At 59.6% G+C, this 15,934-nt stretch overlaps 3 protein-coding genes and 1 long non-coding RNA gene across 9 annotated transcripts in view; 3 read left to right on the forward strand and 1 right to left on the reverse strand.

Annotated features, from left to right (window-relative positions):
- Positions 1-4,310, forward strand: part of SGTA (small glutamine rich tetratricopeptide repeat co-chaperone alpha) — a 29,172-nt gene extending 24,862 nt beyond the window's left edge. Inside the window, exons 11-12 of the mRNA XM_086863156.1 lie at positions 1,766-1,881; positions 3,096-4,310. Of these exons, the coding sequence (XP_086719282.1) occupies positions 1,766-1,880 (115 nt within the window). The 3' untranslated portion in view covers position 1,881; positions 3,096-4,310. The remainder of the gene's footprint in view (positions 1-1,765; positions 1,882-3,095) is intronic.
- Positions 2,899-4,824, reverse strand: LOC111940395 (uncharacterized). The gene is made up of 2 exons (XR_002869499.2): positions 4,737-4,824; positions 2,899-4,424 (listed from the first exon to the last, which is right to left on the reverse strand). It is a non-coding gene; the product is annotated as an uncharacterized LOC111940395 (long non-coding RNA).
- SLC39A3 (solute carrier family 39 member 3) lies at positions 4,246-10,177 on the forward strand. Of its 6 annotated transcripts, none has more exons than XM_086863153.1 (4): positions 4,246-4,325; positions 5,891-6,029; positions 6,801-7,056; positions 7,646-10,177. In XM_086863153.1, exons 3-4 carry the CDS (start codon positions 6,850-6,852, stop codon positions 8,378-8,380), a joined length of 942 nt encoding a protein of 313 aa, XP_086719279.1. In that variant the 5' UTR covers positions 4,246-4,325; positions 5,891-6,029; positions 6,801-6,849; the 3' UTR covers positions 8,381-10,177. The 6 variants fall into 6 exon arrangements, with proteins under 6 accessions (XP_086719279.1, XP_086719281.1, XP_086719276.1 ...); XM_086863155.1 differs by lacking the exon at positions 4,246-4,325 and adding an exon at positions 4,348-4,971; XM_086863150.1 differs by lacking the exon at positions 4,246-4,325 and adding an exon at positions 5,221-5,303.
- Positions 10,178-11,984: 1,807 nt separating this feature from the next.
- On the forward strand, positions 11,985-15,652 carry DIRAS1 (DIRAS family GTPase 1). Its single transcript, XM_086862541.1, has 2 exons — positions 11,985-12,111; positions 14,486-15,652. The coding sequence occupies exon 2, from the start codon at positions 14,507-14,509 to the stop codon at positions 15,101-15,103; it is 597 nt and encodes a 198-aa protein (XP_086718667.1). The 5' UTR covers positions 11,985-12,111; positions 14,486-14,506; the 3' UTR covers positions 15,104-15,652.
- The last annotated feature ends 282 nt before the right edge of the window (positions 15,653-15,934 follow it).

Below are 15,934 nucleotides of genomic sequence, written 5' to 3' on the forward strand. Positions count from 1 at the left end.
CACTGGTGTCCAGTGTCCCCTGATGTCCCTCTGTCCCTGATGTCCCTCTGTCCCCATGTCCTTGGTGTCTGTCTGTCCCCATACCCACACGTCCTGCTGTCCCCATGTCCCTCTGTCCCTGATGTCCGTGTGTCCACAGGGGCCCGCACTTCATGGTCCCTGATGTCTCCATGTCCCCATATGTCTGTGTGTCCCTGATGTCCCTGATGTCCATGTGTCTGTGTCCCCCTGATGTCCGTGTGTCTGCAGGGGCCAGCAGTTCATGGTCCCCAATGTCCCCATGTCCGTGTGTCCCCATGTCCATGTGTCCCCATGCAGGGGCCAGCAGTTCACGGTCCCTGATGTCCCCATGTCCCTGATGTCCCCATGTCCCTGATGTCCCCGTGTCCCCGTGTCCCCATGCAAGGGCCAGCAGTTCACAGTCCCTGATGTCCCCATGTCCCTGATGTCCGTGTGTCCCTGATGTCCCCGTGTCCCCATGCAGGGGCCAGCAGTTCACGGTCCCTGATGTCCCCATGTCCCTGATGTCCCCATGTCCCTGATGTCCCTGATGTCCCCGTGTCCCCATGCAGGGGCCAGCAGTTCACAGTCCCTGATGTCCGTGTGTCCCCATGTCCCCATGTCCCCGTGTCCCCATGCAGGGGCCAGCAGTTCACGGTCCCTGATGTCCCCATGTCCCCATGTCCCCGTGTCCCCATGCAGGGGCCAGCAGTTCACGGTCCCTGATGTCCCCGTGTCCCCACGTCCCTGATGTCCCCATGTCCCTGATGTCCCCATGTCCCCATGTCCCCGTGTCCCCGTGTCCCCATGCAGGGGCCAGCAGTTCACAGTCCCTCATGTCCGTGTGTCCCTGATGTCCATGTGTCCCTGATGTCCCCGTGTCCCCATGCAGGGGCCAGCAGTTCACAGTCCCTGATGTCCCTGATGTCCCCATGTCCCTGATGTCCCCGTGTCCCCATGCAGGGGCCAGCAGTTCACAGTCCCTCATGTCCATGTGTCCCTGATGTCCCCATGTCCCCGTGTCCCCGTGTCCCCATGCAGGGGCCAGCAGTTCACAGTCCCTGATGTCCCTGATGTCCCCATGTCCCTGATGTCCCCATGTCCCCATGTCCCCGTGTCCCGTGTCCCCATGCAGGGGCCAGCAGTTCACAGTCCTTGATGTCCCCATGTCCCTGATGTCCCCGTGTCCCCATGCAGGGGCCAGCAGTTCACAGTCCCTGATGTCCCCATGTCCCTGATGTCCCCGTGTCCCCATGCAGGGGCCAGCAGTTCACAGTCCCTGATGTCCCCGTGTCCCCATGTCCCCATGTCCCTGATGTCCCCGTGTCCCCATGCAGGGGCCAGCAGTTCACAGTCCCTGATGTCCCCATGTCCCCATGTCCCCATGTCCCCATGCAGGGGCCAGCAGTTCACAGTCCCTGATGTCCCCATGTCCCTGATGTCCCCGTGTCCCCGTGTCCCCATGCAGGGGCCAGCAGTTCACGGTCCCTGATGTCCCCATGTCCCTGATGTCCCCGTGTCCCCGTGTCCCCATGCAGGGGCCAGCAGTTCACAGTCCCTGATGTCCCTGATGTCCCCATGTCCCTGATGTCCCCGTGTCCCCATGCAGGGGCCAGCAGTTCACAGTCCCTGATGTCCATGTGTCCCTGATGTCCCCATGTCCCCGTGTCCCCGTGTCCCCGTGTCCCCATGCAGGGGCCAGCAGTTCACGGTCCCTGATGTCCCTGATGTCCCCATGTCCCCGTGTCCCCGTGTCCCCATGCAGGGGCCAGCAGTTCGCGCAGCAGATGCAGCAGCAGAACCCCGAGCTGATCGAGCAGCTCCGCAGCCAAATCCGGAGCCGGACCCCGAGCGCCAGCAACGAGGAGCAGCAGGAGTGAGGTGGGGGAAGGCCGGGATCCCACGGGATTCCAGAAAATTCCAATGAATTCATTCCCATTCCAAGAAAAATGTTTTAAACGTTGATTTTTGAAAGTTTTTAAAAAAATTTTTTAATGTCACTGAAAAGCCAAAATGAGGGAATTCCAGCCCAAATTTATTTATCTAATTAATTTTATTTATGTGTTTAATTTCTTTGATTTCTTTAATTTATTTAATGTTTATAATGTATTTAATATATTTTATTTATTTATTTTATTTATGTTTATGTGATTTCTTTAATTTATTTAATGTCTATAATGTATTTAATATATTTTATTTATTTATTTTATTTATGTTTATGTGATTTATTTAATTTATTTAATGTCTATAATGTTTTTAATATATTTATATATTTAATTGATTTTATTTATGTGTTTATTTGATTTATTTAAATTATTTAATATATTTATATATTATTTAATATATTATTTAATGTATTTAATATAATTATTTAGTTAGTTAATTTTATTTGTGTTTAATTTATTTGATTTAATTTATTTAATTTTATTGATTTAATTTATTTAATTTTATTTATTTTATTTAATTTTATTTATTTAATTAATTTATCTTAATTTCTTTAATTTATTTAATATATTTAATTTATTTAATATATTTAATTTATTTAATATATTTATTATATTTAATGTATTTAATTTATTAAAGCTGTTAAATGGGTGGCTCTTCTTTATTAGAAGATAAAATAATTGACTAATGATGGTTTCTTATGATAATTAATAAAGAGATTATTCTAATTAATCAAGAATATTAAAGAAATAATGGATTTTTTATTAAAGTCGTTAAATGTGTGATTTTTGTTTATTAGATGAAATAAGTGATTAATGATTATTTCTTCTAATTAATAATTAATTATATATAAAGTATAATATATATATAAATATATAATTATTTGCTTATAATTAATGATTATTAGCATTGATTATTCTAATCAAAAACTGTTAGTTTTAATAAAAACAAAACAAAATTTAATTTACCTTTAATTCACCATTAAACAATTTCAATTTAAAACCGATTAAACTGAAATGAAACCAAACTCCAAAATAAAGCAACCCATTTCAAATAAAAGAAATAAAAAGAAATTCAAACCAATTAAAATCATCAAATTCCCCCTTTTTTTTTTTTTCCCCAGCTGAATTCCCTGTTTTTCCTCTCCACAGCCCCTGGGAATTCCGGAATTTGCTTTTCCAGCTGGGAGCCGCGTCCGTGTCGCCGTTTCTTGACTTGGAAGTGTCCGAGAGAGGGGGGGAAAAAAGAAAAAACCCCAAAATTTCAACGGATAAAAAAACCCAAAATAATTCCCAAATCTTTCCGTGCCCTGCATGCCACCGAGAATTCCCAATTTTCCCGCCCTGCTCCTCCCTTTTTTTTTCCCCCAATTTTCCCAAATTTTTTAAAATTTTATTTCATTTTCCTGGCAGCCCCAGCAGAGCTGAACTCAAAATTTCCCACAGAATTCCGCTGGGAAATTCCCAAATCGCTGCCTGGGGGGGATTTTTTTATTCCCAATTTTTTTTTTTTTTGGTTTTTTTTGCAGAATTTCCAAGCCAATTCTTCATTTATTTTTCATTTCCCCCCCCCCTCAATTTTCCCCTCCTCGGGAGCCACTTCCAAGAAGTGTTTGAGTCCCTGCTCGTCCCCACCCTGGAATTCCCAGGATTTTCCACTCTCTGGGAATGAGGATTTCGCTCCAAGTCTGGGATTTTCGGGAATTTTGCCGCTCCCTTTTCCAGGATCCACGGAGGGGGAGTCAAGACTGAACCTCCCCCCCAAAAACATTTTTTTTTTGGGGGGTTGTTTTTTTTTTTTATCCCCTATCCCCAAAAAAAAAATCCTGGAAAATCCCGTTGGGTGTGCGACAACTCCGGGGAAAAAAACAAAACAAAAAATGGGAATTTCTCCCATGGAACGTCAGCAGGGAGGGAGTGAAAGCGTTTTTAGTGTGTTTAAAGGAGTTTTTTCCTAATTATTTTTATTTTTTAATTGCATGTCAGCTGGGGGGGGGTCGGGCTGGAGGGAACCAAAAATTCCTCCCCCTCCTTTTGGATCCAAATTTGGATCCAAAAATCCAGGAATTCGGGCATGGAGAAATTCCTGGAGCCGCCTCAAATTCCCAGCCGGGGTGAGAGCAGAGGATTTTTTTTGAAATCCAAAAAAGGGATTTAAATCCGATTTTTTTTTTTTTTGGCTCCCTCCGGAACGTTCGGGAGACGGAAAAAAAAAAAAAAAAAATCATGGAAAAATTCAAAAAAAAAGTGATTTTTTTGTTGTTTTTTGCTTTTTTTTGGGTTTTTTTTTGAAGGAGGCTCCGTGGAATTCATGTGGTTCGTGTCACTCGTGAGGAATAAAAAAACATTTGGACACTTTGGTTGTTATCCCGGCGTGCTGAGGTGATTTTCCAGAATTTTCCGTGGGTTTGGGGTTCCGTTTATCCCGTTTTTCCCAATGTTTTTTGGCCTTCCCAGTGGGAATTCTCCTCCTGCGCTTTCCTACAACACAAAACCAGGAAAACTTTTCATTTTTTCCCCCCTATTTCTCCTTCCTTGAATCCCTTTTTATTTTTCTTTTTTGTAGCCGAAGGAATTTGAGGCTGGAAAGGAAAATATTCTGGAATTACCCAAAAATACGGAAACCACGGAGCCGTTTTCCCTCTGTTTTGGGCTCATTTTGTTTCCTTTTCTTCACCTTCCTCCTTTTTTTCCTGTCTCGGGTGGGTTTTTTTTGGTGTTTTTCCACCTTTTTTGGGTTTTTCCAGCCCTGAATTCCAGGCGAGGTTTTCCAGGGAATTTTTCCTGCCTTACCCTGGAGCTGCTCCTGATTCCAGAGGATTTGCCTGGCCCTGAGCTCCAAGATGAAGTGATAGAATTTCCCAGAAAGTCCTGGCTCCTCTGGGAGCTGACAGCGAAAAAAAAAAGTGGGAATTTTATGGAATTTTATGGAATTTTATGGAATTTTACGGAATTTTCAGGTGGGCCTCAGCTCTCCCTGCAGCTGCCATTGGCGCGGTTTGATCACAGAGCGGCAGGAGGAGGTGGTGTAGGTGTCGGGGACGCTGTTCCAGGGTTTTCCCATTCCCGGAGCTCCCGGTTTTCCCGTTTTTCCCGTTTTTCCCGTTTTTCCCGTTTTTCCCGTTTTTTCCCGTTTTTCCCATTCCGGTTTTTCCCGTTCCCGGCGATCCCCGGAACCCAGCGCTGCGGGACGCGTTTCCCGCGGACCTCAATCGCCGCTTCCCCCTGCCTCAGCGTGGTCGCGCTGATTGACAGTTCGGGCGGCCAATCAGAAATCGGCTATTCCACCTCAGCCAATGGGAGTGCGCCGTGGGCGGGCGCGTGCGGGGCGGCCGGGCCGGGAGCGAGCCGGGGCCGGCCGTGAGTGGAGGGGGGGGCGGTTGCCGGGGTAACGGGGGCGAGGGGGTCGTGAGGGGATGGCGGGGCCGGGGAGGGGAACCGGGGGTCTCAGCGGGGCTGGGAGGGGGGACAGGGCCGGGAGAGCGGCCCCCTGTGTGAGGGGCTGGACCCCAACCTTGTGTTGAGGGGTTGGGGCTCGGCCGCTCTGGGTGTGAGGGGATGGCGGCGGACCCCAAGCTCCTGTGAGGGGTTTCTCGCCATGAGGGGCTCGGGCTGGGCCCCTTCCCCATCCTGAGGGGCTCGGGCTGGGCTCTATCTGCCTGGGAGGGGCTGGAGCTGGGCCCTCTCCGCACCTTGGAGGGCTCAGGGCAGACCCCGACCCCTCTGAGGGTCTCCCCGGCTGAACTCTCGCCATTTGAGCTGCTCACCCCCCTCCCAGCAGCCCTGAGCCCCCTCATCTCTGCCCCCTTTCGAGGAGCCCCTTCCCCATCACCCCCTTTTTTGAAGTGATGGGACAATCTGCAAGGCTTGGAAGGGCCGGTTTTTAACAGAATCCCTGGGATTTAGAGGCTCACGGATGAGGAACACCTTTGTTTTTCCTCCCACAGAGCCCTGCCTGATTTATATAATATTTTTCATCGCTTGGATGCTTCGTTATGAGCCACTAATCCGAGCAGGAGCCGAGTCAGTGCCTTGCTGCAGTGGTTTTGGGGCTGGGGACGCAGCCCAGGTGTGCAGGAGGAGCAGGTGAGGAGTTCCTGGGGTGTTCCAGGTGTTCCTGGAGCTTCCTTTCCCTCCATCCATTCAGGGATGCTGGATGTGGCTGCTCTGCCTCAACTCGGCAGCTCAAGGCTTTGGAGGGGGCTGGTTTGGGTTAAAAACGGGGAAAAAAAAAAGGTTTAAGGGTTTCTGTGGGGAGCCAGGTGCGTTCCAGAGATGTGAGCTGTGGGAAAGGAGGATTTGATCCCTTCCCTCTGGCCTGGCACAGCTGTGGGTGGTGCCTGGGCCCAGATTTTGGGCTTGGCCAGACCTGGAGTGAGTCAGTGTCACCTGATGGGTTCTGAATTCCTCTCTTTGTCCCTTAATGTCCCTTAAAGAGGGACGTGGCATGGGCTGGCAGGACATGGGGAATGGGCCACAGGGCTGGGGTAGATGGGATACTGGGAAGGGGAGAGATGGGATTTTGGGAAGGGAACAGATGGGATACTGTGAAGGGGACAGGTAGGATTTTGGGAAGGGGATAGATGGGATACTGGGAAGGGGAGAGATGGGATTTTGGGAAGGTGACAGATGGAAATTTGGGAAGGAATTCCACCCTGGGAGTGTGGGGAGGCCCTGGCAGGGATTTCCCATTGTCCAACCTGGCCTCGAAGACCTGCAGGGAAGGGTGGTTTGAAGTGACCACAATCCCAGGGCTCTCAAATCCCTTTTGAACACACTTTTAACTTTTCCCTGCTGCTTCCTGTGGCTCCTAAAGGGGAAAAAAAAATTCTCTGTGTTATTCCCAATCCTGTCCAGGCTGATGTCCCCGCTCTGAGCACACCCAGAGGTGTGGAATCCTGTCAGGATGAGGATTGTGGTGGCCAAGGTGCTGTGTCTGCTGGGGATCTGTGTCCTGATGCTGGCCGGGGCCCTGCTGCCTGTCAGGATCATCGAGGCTGACTACGAGAAGGCTCAGCGCTCCCGGAAGATCCTGGCCCTCTGGAATTCCTTCGGAGGCGGCGTCTTCCTGGCCACCTGCTTCAACGCCCTCCTGCCCGCCGTGAGAGGGAAGGTGAGTCCCGCTGAAATCCTGGATTAGGGATGGCGGGATCCCGGGTGGGAATGGGAGTGAGGGGGCTGTGTCCTGCTGGAGCTCTGCTGTGTCCGTGAAGGGCAACTCCTGCCTCTCTCCGTGGAAATCATGGGGATTTGTGGGATGCAGAGCAGGCTGCGAGGATCAAACAGCAAGGCAGGGATTCCCTGTCCCCTGCCAAGGCACATCACGGATCCATGGAGTGTCCGTGTGGGAATGTCTGCCTGCAGAGAGACAGAGGGATGGACTCACTGTGGGTCTGTGGGAATGGTTCCTTCCAGAGAAATAGAGATGGATTCACTGTGGGTCTGTGGGAATGTGTCTTTCCAGAGGGATAAAGGACAGGATCCATTGTGGATCTGTGGGAATGTTTCCCCCCCAGAGGGATAAAGGGCTGGATTCACTGTGGATCTGTGGGAATGTGTCTTTCCAGAGGGATAGGGATGGATTCACTGTGGATCTGTGGGAATGTTTCCCCCCAGAGGGATAAAGGGCTGGATTCACTGTGGATCTGTGGGAATGCTTCCCTCCAGAGGGATAAAGGGCTGGATCTTTTGCTCCCTTCCAGCTCGATGAGGTGCTCAGGCAGAACAACGTGACCACGGACTACCCGGTGGCCGAGACCATCATGATGGTCGGCTTCTTCCTGTCGGTCTTCGTGGACCAGCTCTTCCTGACCTTCCAGAAGGAGAAACCCTCCTTCATCGACCTGGAGACCTTCAACGCCGGCTCGGACGCGGGCAGCGACTCCGAGTACGAGAGCCCGTTCATGGGCTCGTCCCGCGGGCGCGCCCCGTACGGGGAGCACGGCCCGGCCTCGCACGGCCTGGCGCTGCCGGAGCTGGCGCGCTGCGGCCCCCGGCGCCTGCTGGGGCTGGTGTTCGCCCTGTGCACCCACTCCATCTTCGAGGGCCTGGCCCTGGGCCTGCAGGAGGACGGCAGCAGAGTGGTCAGCTTGTTCCTGGGAGTGGCCGTGCACGAGACGCTGGTGGCCGTGGCTTTGGGCATCAGCATGGCCAAGGCCTCGCTGCCGCTGAGGGACGCGGCCAAGCTGGCGGTGGCCGTGTGCCTGATGATCCCGCTGGGAATCGGCGTCGGGATGGGCATCGAGAGCAGCCGCAACGCCGCGGGCAGCGTGGCGTCCCTGCTGCTGCAGGGCGTCGCCGGCGGCACCTTCCTCTTCATCACCTTCTTCGAGATCCTGGCCAAGGAGCTGGAGGACAAGAGCCACCGGCTGCTCAAGGTGCTGTGCCTGGTGCTGGGCTACGCCGCGCTGGCCGGGCTGGTGCTCATCCCCTGGTGAGCCGGGAGCCTCGGGAAGCCGAGGGAGCAAAGCTCGCCTCTCCCCTCCCACCGGCGCCGGGAGGAGCCGCCCCTTTCGCCGCTGGAACGGCCGGAGCCGGGCGGTGTTTCCGTGAGGACCTGGAGGAGGAGAAACTCCTCCCGTGTGTTCAGAGTGAGGAATATCCCGAGGGATCGTCCCTGCCCGAGGGACTGCGGGGATTAGCGGACACAGACGTTAAGGATCTGGGTGAAATGTGCTTCCAGGAGCTCCTCCAGTGCCTGTGGCTTCCTGCACTGCCCAGAGCCCACCCCGCTCTCCCTCCTTCCCCTCGGGCCGGGAGCCTGCTGCGGGGGCTCCGAGGAGGTGAGGAACAAGCGGGAATGGAGGCAGAGCAGGTGGGAGCAGGGATTGCCAGGCTGCGCTAAGCTGCTTTCGCTGGCTTAGTTCGGAGCAAAACCTGGTTGTAAGAGCTGCCAAAAATAACATCCCTGTGGGGCTCCAGCCTTCTGGGCCCTGCTGCCTCCACACAGCTTCCAGTGGCCCACCTGGAGCTCGGGGAGCTCAGCTTTCCCAGGGATTCATGGAAGAAACGAGGCCGGGCCCCTCTACCCTGCTTCCTTCTCAGCTTGGTCTCCACAGGCTGAGCGTTCCCTAAGGGAAACCTCTGAGAATCAGGATGAATCCCAGGATGGTTTGGGTTGGGAGGGACCTTAAAGCCCATCCAGTGCCATGGCAGGGACACCTTCCACTATCCCAGATTGCTGCAAACCCTGTCCAGCCTGGCCTTGGACACTTGCAGGGATGGAACAGATCCTTGCGTTATCCAGAACCTGGGATCCATGAGCTCGCAGCAAACGGGCAGTGGCAATTTCCAGCACTGATATTTTGGGGCAAACTCTGGTGTTTTCAGTGCTCTGCAGTCCTGGGGGCTGAGCAGTTCCCATCAGGGGCTGCTCCGAGGCTTCTCCAGGTTTCCAAAGGAATGGAATGGCCTCCCTTGGCGGGGAGCGGAGCCGCTGCTGGGAAACACGAGCGGCTCTCAGCAGCCGCAGAGCCCCAGGGAAGCTCCGTGTGCCGCCGATCCCGCCGGATTTACCCTCGGCAGCAAGGAGCTGGGATCAGAGGCTGGAGCTGGGAATGTGCTCCTCCCCAGCCGTGCAACACAGCCTGGCTCAGGCAGGGGCTGCATTTTAATTACCCGGAGCCTTCGCTCCTGCAGCAGCTTCCGCCGGGCTCCTGGAAGCGCTGATGGAATTATAAGGATGGCGCAGTGCCGGCAGCGGGAAGGAGGCTCGGAGCCTCCGCGGTGGCCCAGCTGCAGCATATGGAGGCAGCTGAGCATCATCTGACAGATCCTGGGGCTCGTTAGTTTAATTGCTGCAACATCCCCGAGTCAATTAATCTTCCTTTGAAAACCTGGAGTGGAGAGGGGGGGGCGAGGCGGAGGGAGGTTATTTTGGGCCTGGCATGACACAAACCAGCAGGATGAGAAGAACGTGATTTGCTTCGGCGTGGTAAAGCCTCAGGGCTCTGTCACCTCCCCTGAGGGGTGACCTCTCTCCTGGGGGGGGATGAGGGGGAGAGGTGACACGGTGCTGAGTGTCCCCTGTTGGGCTGTCACCTCCGTTTCGCACCCTCCTGCTGCTGCACTTTGGGATCGGGGAGGGCTGTGAAGCGCCTGGGGGTGCTGAGCTCCCCCATCCTCATCCCGCCGCCTTTGGGAGGGGGTTCATCCACAGGATCATCCCGTGCTCCGGGCTGGAGGAGGAGGAGGAGGAGGCCCTGCTGCTCCAAATAAATTCCCTGCCCTTCTCCCCTCGCTGTCACTCGCTTTTTTTCTTTTGCTGTCCCCCGTGGCTGCTCCGCGTCCGGCTCACGCGGCGGCCACACGTGCCGGGCCCCGGCGTGGGCTGAGTCCCCTCCCCGGGCAACCAAACCCCTCCGGCCGGACCCCCCCGAGCCGTGCCGAGCCCGGGGGAGGGGGGGACGGGACCCCCGAGCACCCCCGGCTCGGCAGCGCCGTGATTCAGCCCTGCGTGAGCGGCCGCCCCGTTGCGTCAGGCCCGGCGGGGAGCTGCGGCTCAATGGAACGAGGAGGAGCCGCAGGGAAACGATCATTCATTCCCTCTTAACGAGGAGTATCCGGCTCCGAGCGCGGCGCGGGGGGGCTGAGGCTGCCACCCCCCACCCCACCCCGGGCATTGTCACCTCCCGGTGACGGGGCCGAGGTCCCCGTGTCGTTCTCCCCGCGCCCGTGGGGACGCGTGGGTGCCACAGTGGCCCGGTGCCCGCCGGCTGTTTATTAATAGAGGCTGCGGGTTTTAATTGCTGCCACCACTCCGGAGTGGGCTGGGGGGGAGGCAGGAGCAGACCCCGGCTGTGGCAGGGACCACGGGAGCCCCGGAGTCACTTTTGTCACCTCTGGGACACACAGCTGGGGATGGGCACCCTGCGGCTCTTCTGCTCCTGCTCAGGCAGCACTTGAGCGTCCCACAGCCCCACCAGGACCCCCCGTGTGTCCCCTCTGGGGATTTGGGGCTCTGCCATGAGCAGTGACACCAGTTGGTGACAAAGGCCCTGTGCTGGGGTGGCACCTTGGCCTCTGTGTCTCCAAAGCCCGGCATCGCTGCCCAGGCCACCCCCAACGCCACTGGGGCTCACGGCACCCTCTGCCAGCCGTGCCCTGCCTGGCTGGGACCTTGGCATCCGTCTGTCCTGTCCCTGTGTCCCCTGTCACCACCTGTGGGGCTCTGTCCCCATCCACATGTCCCTGGGCTGCCCCTCGTCGCATGGATTCGTGTCCCCACGTGTGTCCCTGTGGGATTCATGTCCCTGTCCGTGTGTCCCCATCCCCAAGTGTCCCTGTCCGTGTGTCCCTGTCCGTGTGTCCCCATCCCCAAGTGTCCCCATCCCCAAGTGTCCCTGTCCGTGTGCGGTCCCTGTCCGTGTGTCCCCATCGCCGAGTGTCCCTGTCCGTGTGTCCCTGTCCGTGTGGGGTCCCTGTCCGTGTGTCCCCATCCCCAAGTGTCCCTGTCCGTGTGCGGTCCCTGTCCGTGTGTCCCTGTCCGTGTGTCCCTGTCCGTGTGTCCCCATCCCCAAGTGTCCCTGTCCGTGTGTCCCTGTCTGTGTGTCCACATCGCCGAGTGTCCCTGTCCGTGTGGGGTCCCTGTCCGTGTGTCCCTGTCCGTGTGTCCCTGTCCGTGTGTCCCTGTCCGTGTGTCCCTGTCCGTGTGTCCCTGCCTGGCTCTCCACCCTCACCCCCACGTGTCCCCATCTCTCTCCGTGTGTTCCCGTCCGTGTGTCCCTGTCCCCATCCCCACCCGTCCCTCTCCGTGTGACCCTGTTTGTGTCTCCGCGCGTCCCCATCCCGTTCCTGTCTGTGTTTCCATCCCCCTCCCTGCCCGCGTGTCCCCGTTCTCGCTCATCGCCGTCCGTCTGTCCCCATGGCTGTCCGTGTGTCCCCCTCCCCGTCCCGGGGCCGGGCCCGGGGGTCCGGGCGGGGCGGGCGCGGCGGGCGGGGCCGGCGGCGGGGCGGGATCGGCTCTGCGGCGGCCGCACCGCACCGAGCCGAGCCGAGCCGAGCCCAACCGGCCCCGCCGCACCGGCCGCAGCCCCCGCCGAGCCCCGCCGCACCGAGCCGAGCCGAGCCGGGCGGAGCGGAGCCGCCGCGCCGGGGCCGCCCCGGGCCGGGCCATGCGCTGAGGCCGCCGCGCCGCCCGCAGCCAAGGGCGGATCCCGGGCAGGACACGGTGAGGCGGCGGGCACCGCAATGCGACCGGCGCGGCGGGGGCCGGGGGAGCGCGGCCGGCGCGGGGACCGGGGGTGCTGCCGGCAAGGGCGGGGAGCGGCGCGGGGGGACCCGCGACCCTGCCCCGCCATCTGTCCGTGCCCTTCTGCTGCCTCTCCATCTCCATCCTGAGCGGGATGCTCGTCCCTCCCGCCCCTTCTCCTGCTCCTCCATCTCCATCCTGCCCCTCCATCTGTGTCCGTGTCTTCCCCTGCCTCTCCATCTCCATCCTGAGCGGGATGCTCGTCCACCCTGCTCTTCCTCTGCCCCTCTGACCTCCATCCAGCCCCTTCTCCTGCCCCTCCACCTCCATCCAGCCCCTTCTCCTGCCCCTCCACCTCCATCCTGCCCCTTCTCCTGCCCCTCCACCTCCATCCAGCCCCTTCTCCTGCCCCTCCGACCTCCATCCAGCCCCTTCTCCTGCCCCTCCATCCTCCCCCTGCCCTTCCCCTGCTCCCCATCCCACCCCTGCCGTCCGTGCTGACCCCCGGCTCCCCACCGCTGTCACCCCCAGCGCTGGGGGCACGAGTGGGAGGGCGCTGGGGGGTCCTGGGGGTGCAGAGCCCCCCGGCAGGGTCAGGCCCGGGGGTCCCTGCCCACGAGCTGAGGAGGGGCCGTGCTCCGGACCCTCGGGCATCAGGGACTGTTGGGATCGGGCCAACAGGCCATGGGGTCACCCCAAAGAGCCCCCCGGCTTCCGTGGGGGTCTGTCCAGCCCAGCCCTCACCTCAGCTCTCCATGGCGGGGCTGCGGGGCCGGGGGCGCTTTTGGCGGTGCCATAGACAGGTGGAACAAGTGGGATGGGACAGGTGGGACAGGCAGGTGACACAGGTGGGATGGCACAGGTGGGACAGGGTGGGACCACTGCCAGCCCCAGCCGAGGTTGGACGTTCCCACGCGCCAGCTCAGCCCCGGCCCCCGCTCCAGCCCCAGCCCCCGGGTGCTGGTGACGCTCCCAGCGTGGTGGGATCCAAGGAGCCCACGATGGGCTGAGCTCCTTGGCCACCCGAGGCTGCGGGGATGGGCTCCTCCAGCTCCCAGCCTCACCTGGCTCTGCTCTTTGGGGACACGCCGGGGTTCTGGGGCTGCTTTGTGGGGTCCGGACCCCCCCCGCTGGCCTGGGATGGGGAGGCAGCGGCCGTGGGAAGGGGCTGGTTCCCCTGGAGATGCTCAGGGATGCAGGAGGAGCTGCCGTGCCCAGGGCAGCCACCAGCACGGGGCTGTCGGGGGCACTTTGTGTCCCCCTTCCCTGAGCTGGGGTGGCAGCAGTGGAGCTGACTGGGGACAGTCCTTCAGCAGTGCTCAGGCCCCCCTCCCTCCCCTCCTTCCCACTCATCCCGTGACTGGACACCTTGGGAACCCTGTCCCATGGTGGCTTTCATGTCCCCAAGGCTCTCTGAGGGTCCCACACGCCCTGGGGACCCTCCTGGGACAGAGCTGGTGCTGCCACCCCTGCTCTGCACTGGGGGAACTGGAGCAGGGCCCAGCACCGGCGGTGCCCCCTTATTTCACACCCCAGGGCTGCAGCACTTGGGGGGCACCGGGGACCCTGCCCAGGTCCAGCTGTCCCCTGTGGGTGGGCACAGGGGACCCTGCCCAGGTCCAGCTGTCCCCTGTGGGTGGGCACAGGGGACCCTGCCCAGGTCCAGCTGTCCCCTGTGGGTGGGCACTGGGGACCCTGCCCAGGTCCAGCTGTCCCCTGTGGGTGGGCACAGGGGACCCTGCCCAGGTCCAGCTGTCCCCTGTGGGTGGGCACAGGGGACCCTGCCCAGGTCCAGCTGTCCCCTGCGGGTGGGCACCGAGGTTTGGCAGCGTGAGGGTGGCCAGGAGGGGTCTCTGACCCACTGCTCACCACCCACAGCCCACGGCCGTGCCACGCTCCTTCCCTCCGCTCCCCAGCACACCCGTGGGGCGGGAGCAGAGCACAGGGGTGGCACGGCGTGGGACAGGGTGGCAGCGAGTGACAGGGGTGGCAGAACACAGCAGCGCAGTCTGCGTGCGAAAGGGCACCTCCGAAGCTGGGCAGAGAGCCCAGCTGGGCGCTCCAGGTGCCACCGTGACCTCTCCGGGCCGGTGGCTGCCCTGCAGAGCGGGCTCGGGGGGTCCCTGCCCAGCGACCCCCCCCCGGCAGCCTCGGCAGCAGCTGCGGTGCCGGTGGCCACGCTCGGCCATATGGCCACAGCGGGCAGCCGGTAAAAATAACCGAGGCGGCCGCACCCCGGGCCGGCAAGGGCATCCCAAGGGCAGCGAGCCCGGCTCCCGGCCGGGGCTGCATCTTGGGGGGATGGGGGCAAACCGCTGGATTCGGGGGGTGACGCCTCCCTGTCCCCCCGCAGCGGCGGCGACTGCGGGGCAAGATGCCGGAGCAGAGCAACGATTACCGCGTGGTGGTGTTCGGCGCCGGCGGCGTGGGCAAGAGCTCGCTGGTGCTGCGCTTCGTCAAGGGGACCTTCCGCGACACCTACATCCCCACCATCGAGGACACGTACCGGCAGGTGATCAGCTGCGACAAGAGCGTGTGCACCCTGCAGATCACCGACACCACCGGCAGCCACCAGTTCCCGGCCATGCAGCGCCTGTCCATCTCCAAGGGCCATGCCTTCATCCTGGTCTTCTCGGTCACCAGCAAGCAGTCGCTGGAGGAGCTGAAGCCCATCTACCAGCAGATCGTGCAGATCAAGGGCAGCGTGGAGAGCATCCCCATCATGCTGGTGGGCAACAAGTGCGACGAGACGCAGCGCGAGGTGGAGAGCAGGGAGGGGGAGGCCATGGCCAAGGAGTGGAAATGCGCCTTCATGGAGACCTCGGCCAAGATGAACTACAACGTCAAGGAGCTCTTCCAGGAGCTGCTGAACCTGGAGAAGAGGAGGAACGTCAGCCTCACCATCGACGGGAAGCGCTCCAGCAAGCAGAAGAGGACAGACAAAATCAAGGGGAAGTGCAGCATCATGTAGAGCCCCGGACTGGCCCGCGCCCCCCTCCCCACTCCGGATACCCCCCGCTCCCTCCTCCCCCCCACGGCTGGACGTGGCAGTGGCACCGCAGCGGGACCGTCCCCTCGTCCTCCGTGTGCCATCACTGTGACTGTGCCCGGGGCCGGGGGTGAAGACGGGGCCGAGCCCAGGGACACGCGGCCACCCCCGCCCCGGGCACGGCAGGAGCGGGGTCTCGCCACCGGCACGGCCGGAGCGCCCCCCGCACTCACAGCACAACCGATGCCACCGGGCCCGGCCGCCCTCGGTCCTCGTGGGAGGGAAGGACGGTGCCACGTGGGGGTGGCGGTGTCACCCTTGGGGACAGTCCCGCGTGTCCCGGCCCCCCCCTCCCCCGCGCCCCCGGCCCCACGCCATAGCGCTCTGCTCCTGCGGGCAGAGACCCGGGGCGGGGGCAGCCCCTGCGCGGTGCCCGTGTCCCCCTGCCCGGTGTCCCCCGGTCCCCCTGCCCCATCCTGGTGTCCCCCGAGCCCCCAGCCCCGTCTGCCTCCGCGGCCCCCCGAGCCCCCAGCCCGGAACCGTGACCCCCCAGCCCCATCGTGGTGCCACCCCCGAGCCCCCAGCCCCACCCCGGCGCCGCGGGCCCCCCCGCCCCGTGTCCCCCCCAGCCCCGGTGCCGCAGCCGGAGCCGCCAGCCCAAGCACAAAGCATCGGGTCCGCGATGGGAGGTCCTGACCCAGCACAATCCTGGTGAGCTCCGGCGGGAGAGCCCCGGCCCCAGAGCCGGCCGGGCCCCCCGCGCCCCCCGCTGCCCCCTCCCCACCGGGAGCGGTGCCCCGCTGGCGGCCAGTG

This window comes from Cyanistes caeruleus, chromosome 25, assembly GCF_971803275.1.
Source record: "Cyanistes caeruleus chromosome 25, bCyaCae1.hap1.1, whole genome shotgun sequence".
Lineage (NCBI taxonomy): Eukaryota > Metazoa > Chordata > Aves > Passeriformes > Paridae > Cyanistes > Cyanistes caeruleus.